Raw genomic sequence first — 10,176 nt, 5'->3', positions numbered from 1 at the left:
GCTTTTATAGATTTGCTCCATTTACTGATCATCATTATAGATTTTATAACTTCATATTATAGATGATATTTACCTATATTATATATAGATATTTACCTATCATTAAGATCTATTAAGAATCTGATTCTTATGCTTATATCATACTACTTTAAATATTCTAATTAAAAGACGGTATACTTTCTCCTTCACATGACAGTAACACTACTAAATATCACTACTTATTTCACTATTATTCACGATGTTATTGTATGACTGATTTGCTCTTTATAATTGCCATCAATGTCCTAAAAATGCTAACACGATATAGCAAAAGGTCTCTTAATTATAACCGCGATCACCTGAGATCTTTTTCCACCAGCTCCGAGCCACCTGGTCATGTGATAAGGAAAACGAAACTTAAAAGAGGAAGGAGAAACACAGCTGTTTTAAAGCAAGATTTATATCTGTTTCGTACTTCCTTGTTAGTGATAATCACTAAAAATATATTTTTATTTATAAACATATTTTAAATGGCCGGATCATCAATTTATAGAGTGCTCGGTACTTAGGTTTATGCTGTTAAATAAATTACACACGAGCTGGTGTTTTGTTAATGCTCGTATAGTTCGCATGCCTTCTTTAAACGTAGCTACTTGGCTATACAACTAGCTAATGGGACGCATGCGCAGTGGGGTGTTGGGCTTCAGCAACTTATCTTGGCGGAAGAAGTTAAATTCTGGTGCAAAGTTTCAGTTTACACAATCAGCTACTCGAGGAAGAGGTAGCAGTGGGTCCATAGCAGAGCAAGTGGGTAAAAAAAATCTGACTTAAACCTGATGTATTTCTCATAGTCGCGTAGTTATTTAAGTATCCATTCGGCAGGTGAGCTAACTGTGAGTAAAGATGAGGTTTAGTAGTGCTTTTGTGTGCGTGCTTTTGCTTTGTGTTAACTGTTGTTGGGGTGACACACCGGCCAACTGCACCTATGAGGACCTGCTGGGGACATGGGTCTTCCAGGTGTCCAAAGGAGGATACGACAAGACCGTCAACTGCTCCGCTACAGGTAAAGACCACGCGAGCTGGCCACACAACAAACTGATTAAAAGAGATGAAAACAAACTGTTCCAACTATCTGAATATCATGTGACATGTTGAGGCCTGGTTTCAGTTCAAGACACAACTGCTGGCTTTTTTAATGTTAGCTTTTCTGTGTGATATTGTGCTTGCTTCTCGAACTAAAGAGATATATATATTAAATGTTATGAGGTTCGTTTTCAGCCACAGGTGAACGCACTGTCACCGTGACCCTGGAGAAACTGTCTGTAGCCACAGATGAACTGGGAAACACAGGCTTCTTCACCCTCATCTACAACCAGGGCTTTGAGGTGGTCATCGGTGGCTACAAATGGTTCGCCTTCTTCAAGGTGAGAGCAGAAGAAACTCAGTGACCTAATCTGACCTCTTGTTTAAGTATTGAGCTGGAGTAATTAAACATGTTATGTTAAAAGTCTTTGTACTTGTTAAATGTGCCACTTAGCTTAACACCTCATCTCACCAAAGCCACACTTATCATTTTATTAAATCAGATTTTGTTTAGTTTCTTAAGCAATGAAAGGAATAGTTACCGATTCTGTGTGGGCTGTAGCACATTTTTAAAGCACTTTGTGTTTTCACTCTTTCTCTTTTCCTCTGTTTTTTGGTGCGATGAGACAGAATTTGCATCTCAGCAAAAGCAGCAGTGTCAAAGTATCTTGTGGTCATGTGTTATTTGTCATTACTCACATGACTGAGTTAAAGGAAGTTTGGCAGACATGTAGTTTTTTCAGCCTGTGTTATGATTTCCATTGTCTGCTGTAACTTCCTCATACTGTTTCTTATGAAAGAATATGCCTTAATATAGTTATTACTTCAGTATAGTAAAGAATCATAATTTTTAAACACATGGCTCAAAAAACAGTTTAATTTTTTGTGGAAGTGGCTTCACTTGTATTTAATAATCTAAGGGTAATTCATTTGCTTAAAAACAGTATTTGTTTGCCCACAACTACCCAATATCTAAAAAGCAGACAAATAGTTGTAGTCTTTTTGTCTCCCTATATTTTCAGTACTCTCAAGATGGCCCTGAGGTGACCAGCTACTGTGACCAGACCCTGCCAGGGTGGGTCCATGATGTCCTGGGACGCAACTGGGGCTGCTTTGTAGGGAAGAGGGTGAACCCAGTTCCACTCCGAAAAGATTACAAACCACTTTTCAAAAGCAGGTACGTAAATAATGAGAGCTTGGTATATTCCTCAAAATGTAGAGAAACAAACGCTAACACTCATAATACAACGGTGAGACATGGTGTAAGCTGCTGGGCTATTTCTGGGATTTCTGTTGCAGCCTACATCTTCATTCTCTTGTTCCTCCACTGATGTGAGTTAGCTTTATTTGGCTTCATCAAACCTTAAAAACAAGTCTACAAGATAAATTAGCATCTGTTCAATCAGATGTGAAGGTAAATTGAGCATCTTACACAAACAAGCTCAGCTTCTGGTGACATTGAGCTGCCATCTACTTGTGATATGTGAACCAAATCTTTTTATTTTGGGTGGCCGTGATTTAGTGTATTGAATAATCCAGTGCTTCTCTATTTTTTAGATATAGATATCAGTTAGCACCATTTCCCATCAAAATCTCATATGTAATGCAATATTTTATATACTTACAGATTTAGAGGACACTATTCCTTCCTTCTTATTTTATAATTAGTGATGAGTATTCAGAATATTTTACCAATGCAGTATCTTCTTGATTAAAATGATGGGCTGTGGCTTGTTTCCACTGATTGTTCGTAAGAATAAATTGTCTCGAAGTTTAAGAAGCACCCCTCAAATCTTGTTCCAGCAATCTTTAGCCTAAGGGCTCCTCCAAGCTGCTGCTAAACATGCAGAAAAGTAAAATAACTGATGCCCATGAAGCAGGGATGGGGAAGTTCAATGGTAAGATTTTCCTTAGTTTGTAGTTTAACTAAGAAATAACAGTTTCCAGAAATGGTGGAAGCCAGATTAAAGCACAGATGATCCCATGACCTACTCATGGGAATAAGAGAAAAGGAAAGTCAAGTAAAGTCAACTTTATTTATAAGCACTTTTAAAAGCATGTTGAACAATGTGCTGTAAAACCAGGAGAGATAAAATGCAAATAAAAGGGGGATTAAACAACAATAAAAGAGATTTAAAAGACAATATAACATGGAGTAGGTGAGCTCTTAATATGGACAGGGGAAGCTGGTCCACAGTTTGGAGGGTGTCAACAGAAAAATCTCTTAAGTTTCAGCCTGACCTCTGGAGCAGGGAGCAGCTGGTCAGCAGATCTCAGTGATCTAAAGGGGCTGTGTGAAATTAGATCGAAGAGTGAGGGCCAATCTGAGAGATAACACAGGAGAAAACCCATTTAAAGACTTAAAAACAAACAATAAAATCTTGAAATCAACTCTAAAACAAACTGGGATTATCTTACTGATCATCTAAACCTCTGTTTGGCTATCAGTAAGATATTAATGAATCCAGAGAGGGGACTCAATCATGTTTTAGGCTTATGTTGCTGCCAGTGGCATCAGGAACTTTTTACAAGCAGTTGTGGAGAATGGATTCTATTAAATTGCAGCAAATTTTGGAAACACATGGCACATCATCTGTTAACAACCTGAAAAAGGTTGAAGTCAAGTTGAGAATGGCTTCTGCAACATCATAAAGATCTGATGAAGACCACGTTGAGGGTTTTGCGTAGTACATGCCTGACATTGAAGAATTTTAGAGATGGAAATATTTTTTACATTTCATGTATGTACCACCGATACATTTTAAACAAAAGGAAGTTTAAAAAAAAAAAAGTTTCCATTGAATGATTTGATAGAAAACAGACATCTGTCTGTATATTGTAGGTTATCTCAACAGCTGCTTGATAAAATATGCTGGTGTGAGGCTTCTTTACTTTGATAAGTGCACCTTTTTTTGACATTTGACAATGCAGAGGCAGGCAGGAAATGAGGAGAACATATTTTGCTGCAGGTGTGTTTATTCATCTTTAACATTTAGCCATTGGCAACTGAATAAGTTTTTTTTTTTTTTTTTTTTGTAGTGTTGAATGACTTTTATTAAATCGTTGTAGGTTTGGTGAAATCTGCATCCTAATCAACATTTATTACATATTATGATGTTTGTTTACATACTGACCTAACCTGTAGCATCACTCATCTTCCAGTCTGCTCCAGAAACCGTACAAACACAACCTGGACTTCATTGATTTCATCAACTCTGTTCAGACATCCTGGAAAGCTACGGCATATCCAGAGCATGAGATGTACACGTTACAGGAGCTGCATTACAGAGCAGGGGGTGCTGCTTCCCGTGTCCCTGCGTGAGTTTTTACTTTCATTTATTTAATAACACAGATCATTCTTCCAGTTGGAAAAAAAATTATGCTTGGATTATTAAGTAGAACTCTTTCCTATTTACATAGTAGGAATTTATATAACAGCTTGTAGTGTATACATGTTCATCATTTGTGCTTCTTTGCTTTGTTTTTAGCCGCGTTCGCCCTGCGTCTGTGAAAGCTGATTTAGCCAAAATGGCAGCTTCTCTTCCTGAGCGTTGGGATTGGAGAAATGTCGACGGTATTAACTTTGTCAGCCCTGTGAGGAACCAAGGTGACTAAACAAATTTGTCTGGTACAAACTTTTAAAAAAAATACATGTCTATTTTTACTTTTGAAGCATGACATGCAAGGTTTTTCTAAATTAAATAGTTTAAAAATCAACTTTAAAAGGACTAAAAGATAGCTGTTTTATCTGTGCACATGTGATATCAGAAATTTACTATAATAGATGTACACTATGGAACTAAGATAACGTCAGGATAAGAGGCAGAACAAACTTAGCTTCACATTTGACCAGATGCCAGTGAGCTTGACACTGAACTGCTGCCAGTTTGCCTGCTTCCCCCACTGCCATGGCAGGGTCTGCTTTCTGCTCTTCTGTGTTTCTGCACAGCCTTGTGTGTAAGCGAAGAGATTAAGCATGCTGAGTGCTTTTGAGTGTCTGAGAGGGGCTGTATAGGACGGGTTTAAGCATCTGGAGAGAGCCAAAGTGTTTCAATAGAAGCCCTCTTAGCAACTGTGTAGGGTTGTGGAGCTTCTGTCTCTTTAATGTTATGAGTCGAGTGGATTTTTTTAGACTGCTGCCATTCACAAAAATTGGAAGGATGAGGATAAATTGGTCTTGTTAGTATTTGAATTGCCTCTGTGCATGGAGTACCAGTTAAATCTACCATAAACCAGTGAACAGGCAAGTCAACTACCAATAATTAGTTTATTGAGAACATTATTTATTTTATTTGCAATTTTCATATTTTTGTGCATGCTATGCAGCTTTAAAATCTGCTTGACATGTTATAGCTGGGCTGCTGCATGTAGGAGAGCAAATGTCTGCAACATTTGTTCAGGACTTCTCTGGAAATCAGCAAGCAGCTACCCAGTAATACCACATTTCCTGAGATGTGTATGTCGCTGTTGACAACCGGTTCTGTTTAATACTCTTTTATGCTGATCTATATCTAGTTTCATGTTTTAGATGAGTTAAAAATTGTCATTTTATATCACCCCAAGAACCTCCATTACTAAAAATGGATAGGAAGCATCATGTGTGCAAACAAAGCACAGTTTAACAGCATGTGCAACTCATTTTTGGGAGTATATACACATTTCAAGTATTGTAAAAAAAAAAAAAAAAAAAAAGAAAGAAAAAAACAGTGGAAAATTTATGCTTGTGAAGTGCAAATTTCTTTAGCAACTGCAGAGAAACTCTGGACCTAATTCTAGTCTCTCTAAAAATTTTACTGTGCTGGTGTGAAAACAACTTTAGTGATAGCTTTTTGGCTGCACAGCATAATTGTATTGTGTGGGAGGTGTAAATACATCCCTGAGATGAACCTCAAACATGATGCCAGCACAATCTAACATGTGGTGTCTTATCAGTGACTGGCATTCAGAGTTTGTAAAACACTTGTCACAATGTCTACTTTTGTTTCAGACACTCATTAGTTCTGCTCTACCTCAGGGGGCACAAAGCTTTGTAAATAATTTAAACTGTCATGGATCTAGTCTTAACTTTAGAGCCACTTTCTTAGACTTTAATCATTAGGAGCCACCCTCAGTAGTGGGAGGGGTTTGATACAGTACCAGAATTTTCTCGGTTTAGGACCTTTGGGCTTCTTTTCTCTGAATCAAATGGAAAAATAGTCAGCAAGGAGCTCACAGATCTGACTGGACAACTGATGTAAAGAGCACAGGAGGATCTTTAATCATCTGAAAATCAGACGTACCAGTTATGAGAATTATAAAAAAAAACAAAACTGTTGTGTTTTTCAATAAAACTTAATTTCCATGTTAAGTAAGAGTGGAGACAAATGGAAGGAGTTAGATGTGACAGGCTGCTTTATAATAATGTATTTATGACTCATATGTTTTGTATGGGAACTAAGACAAAGAAGACCTGAAATTTGTGTAAGAAGTTTCATAGAAGGCAAGACGAGTTTATTTATATGTAGCACATTTCAAACATAAAAACAATTTAATGTGTTTTACATAATAAAAAAGGACATATAAAAATAAAACTGTGAAACAATTAAAATCATATTAAGACATAATTAAGAGGGTGTGCAAAAATCATATATGAAATACCTAAAAATGGTTTAAAATACAATAGAAATGTAAAAGGTCATCTAACTGAGTCTGTTGGTACTCTGGTAATCTGTTTTCTACCTTCATCTTTTCCACTGTGGTGTGATTGTCAGTTATTTTACATTCATATTCCAGACATTGTTGACTTTTATTGGATGAAGCAGGTGAAACATTGTCAAACTGAAATGTCTTTAAATCCTGTGAGAAAGCTTTAACTGAGAGTCCTGCAGGTAAAACACAACAATTATCTGTCCTTTCTTTGAACAGCAGAATGTCTTAGTTGTTTTGACCTATAATGAAAGTTTTATTGCACTTCTTTAAAAAAAAAAGAGCACTTAGTGTTGGGCCCAAATGAAAACTCCTCTCTATCTCATTTTAAATCATTACTACAATTAAACCACCCTGCACGTCCCTGCAGCCCCTGTTCCCTGACCTGATTTGTTCCTGCAGAGCGTTTTATTAAGAATTTGGCGCCTGGCACTGTGTATACTAACCACTTTCTTTAATCTCGATCTGTCTTTGGGCTTTGCTCCATTGTTATGCATGACTGGTGGATACCGGGTGGGAGCACTACAGAAAAATTTAGCCTGAGTGGTGCAATGAATTCTTAAACAAATGTACTACTAAAGTGCATGGAGTTACCTGCCGGCTAGGATTTTATTTCAGAGTTGTTGCATCAGGTCATGCAGGTGCATCTGCTTCAGATGTGTTGACAGGCATTAGGATAGAATATTAGAAATACTTGTGTTATAGCAACATTACTTTTTACAGCCTGAGAAATAAATTTTTGTGTTTACACTTCAGCGTGCGATTTATATGTTAATCTGATGTTCTGTTTCAGCATCGTGTGGCAGCTGCTACTCCTTCGCCGCCATGGGAATGCTGGAAGCTCGTGTTCGAATTCTCACCAACAACAGCGATACTCCTGTCCTCAGCCCTCAACAAGTTGTCTCCTGTTCTGAATACTCTCAAGGTACGGTGAATATATGTTTGTTTCTTCATCCCGTCACCTCATTTTATGCTGCAATGGTTCAAGCTGACTATTACAAATTTTAATTGGACAACAGAAAATCTGAACTTCATGTTTCAAATGATAATCATGTTAAGATTCAGTATTGCTATATGAAAGAAACCAAATCAGAGAAGTAGGCTTTAAGTGGTTCTCACAAAGTGCATCCTCGCTACCTTTGAAATTTCAAGCATTTAACTAATTATATTATCACTGATTATATCGGAAAGAACTGAGAAAGCCTCTTCAGATTAAATATCTTGGACTTCCATAACAATTTCTACCCTTATAAGATACTCAAGTAAACAAAAAAGATTTCTAGATTCATCTTAATTTGTTACAGTTTGAGATGACCACACTTTGCTGTCCTTTTCAAGGCTGTGATGGAGGATTCCCATACCTGATCGGGAAGTACGTGCAGGATTTCGGCATTGTCGATGAGTCATGCTTTCCATATACTGCAAAAAACTCTCCATGTGGCGTTCCTGAAAGCTGCAGCCTAATGTACACGGCAGAGTACGGCTATGTTGGGGGGTTTTATGGCGGATGCAGCGAGGCAGCCATGATGTTGGAACTGGTCAACAATGGGCCAATGGCAGTGGCCCTGGAGGTACAACACCTGTTCACTGTTAATAATTTGTCCTGTTTCTATGGATAAATTATATGTTTACTGTACTATTTCAAACTTTGCTCTATTCATGTGCAAGTTAAAGATGATACAGTAAATCAGCTGAATGAAAAATCTTAGACAAAATATTTGGGCCATAAAGGCAATTTTTAATTTATTGATAACTATTGAAAACTCATTAAACTTATCTTTATTCCACAACTTACAAACATAAACCTTTTCTGCATCTTGTAAATCGGGATAGTTTTCCATCAGTGTCAGCAGCTTTCAACATAAACATATCCTAATCTAAGAATAAACAGGTGTAGATTGTCCTGTTTTATCCCAAATCACATCTGAACTAGCAACATGCTGTTACAGCTAAAATTCTATGAATGAGTTTATATTTGAAACCAAAATTTGAAAACTTTATGGGAATAAAGAAAAATTAAAATTAACTGTACAGACCTTTTTTAAGTTTCACAAAGCAGGATAATATAAAAAAAAAATAAATAAATAAATGTTGTTCATCTGCAGGTCTACCCTGACTTCATGCACTACAAGGAGGGCATCTACCACCACACAGGCCTTACAGACGCCTTCAATCCCTTTGAGCTGACCAACCATGCTGTGCTGTTGGTGGGCTACGGCCGCTGCCACATGACTGGGCAGAAGTACTGGATTGTCAAGAACAGCTGGGGAAACACCTGGGGCGAGAACGGCTTCTTCCGAATCCGTAGAGGAAATGACGAGTGTGCTATTGAGAGCATCGCAGTCGCAGCCAAACCCATCCCCAAACTGTAGATGCTGGAAACTTGGGATTGGAGGAAATTAGCGCCTTAATGAGTCTAAATCTTGTAAATGAGATATTATCCCCATGTAGCTCACCTGATTTTCATGCCAAAATTTTTAACATTTGACAGAAGTTGACAAAATTTATCACATGGGAAGCAGTTGTCTTGCATTTTTTTCCTTCCCTATCTACCAAGTGGAGTTGGCCAGAAAACTGCAGATCAGCATGAAATGTTGCAGATTTTTTTCTTTGTTTTTTGCCTTTAGCGTGAATTTTCCTCAATGCAAAATCTGAAACAGAATGTCTTCAGGATGTGAGTTTCAAACATTTTTTAAGCCTCAAAGGTTTCATCTGTCAGCTGTCAAATTAAATGTTTACAGTAATCATTCAAAATTATGTGTGGTGCAGTAAATAGGAGGAATTGGAGGTGGAGCATGTAACAGAACCACTCCAGCTGGCAACTGTTCTGCACTCACTGTAATTGCACTGAAAAAATAGTTGGAATATTTTCTAAAAAATTTTACCACACACTAATAGATTACAGCACCTTAACTGATTTTCTTGATGTTTAAAACGTTGAATTGGTCCTGTCTATTAATGTGTGTGTCCCTCACTTTGATGTTGGCTGATTTCAGCATTTACTGATGAGCTGCCTATTAAATTCAAGCTGTAACTGCCAATAGAAACTTGGAGTTGAAATGGAGTGGTGCACACAGTGACAGGTTGTAAATTTTAATTGTAATGCTTTAAAGGGAACTGAACTCTGTGTTTGATTGTAAGGTGCAGGACTTTGATCTTTCTCTCGCTCAGGAAAGCATAACAGAATTTGTGTATCTTCTTGCACCAAATTGCCACCAAGGCTGCCACATTTCTTTGTAGAGTGTTATCTGAGGAGCTTTTAAAAGGAATTTCTCAATAAAGGGATGCAACACATTACAGTGGCTTTTGTTCTGTTTCTAACTTTTTTTTTTAATGTGGTGTTATGCATGTTAAAGTGTTTGTATTAAATGGATTTCCCTTGGATTTGGAGTTTCTGTAAGGCTTTTTATCTTTTACATATTCTATTTT

At 37.3% G+C, this 10,176-nt stretch overlaps 1 protein-coding gene across 3 annotated transcripts; it reads left to right on the top strand.

The window, feature by feature from the left end:
• The first annotated feature begins 578 nt into the window (after nt 1–578).
• Nucleotides 579–10,041, top strand: ctsc (cathepsin C). 3 transcript variants are annotated; one of them, XR_006011534.1, is made up of 9 exons: nt 579–1,042; nt 1,246–1,403; nt 2,085–2,239; nt 4,225–4,380; nt 4,551–4,669; nt 7,541–7,672; nt 8,086–8,318; nt 8,853–9,535; nt 9,802–10,041. XR_006011534.1 is itself a non-coding variant. In XM_041994680.1 (8 exons), exons 1-8 carry the CDS (start codon nt 883–885, stop codon nt 9,117–9,119), a joined length of 1,380 nt encoding a protein of 459 aa, XP_041850614.1. In that variant the 5' UTR covers nt 579–882; the 3' UTR covers nt 9,120–10,041. The 3 variants fall into 3 exon arrangements, 2 of the variants coding, with proteins under 2 accessions (XP_041850614.1, XP_041850615.1); XM_041994680.1 differs by having other exon boundaries at nt 8,853–10,041; XM_041994681.1 differs by having other exon boundaries at nt 603–1,042; nt 1,258–1,403; nt 8,853–10,041.
• Nucleotides 10,042–10,176: the final 135 nt, after the last annotated feature.

Source organism: Melanotaenia boesemani, chromosome 9 (genome assembly GCF_017639745.1).
Source record: "Melanotaenia boesemani isolate fMelBoe1 chromosome 9, fMelBoe1.pri, whole genome shotgun sequence".
NCBI classification, from domain to species: Eukaryota; Metazoa; Chordata; class Actinopteri; order Atheriniformes; family Melanotaeniidae; genus Melanotaenia; species Melanotaenia boesemani.
The sequence above is the reverse complement of the archived record's forward strand: the minus strand, read 5'-3'. Positions and strand labels throughout refer to the sequence as shown.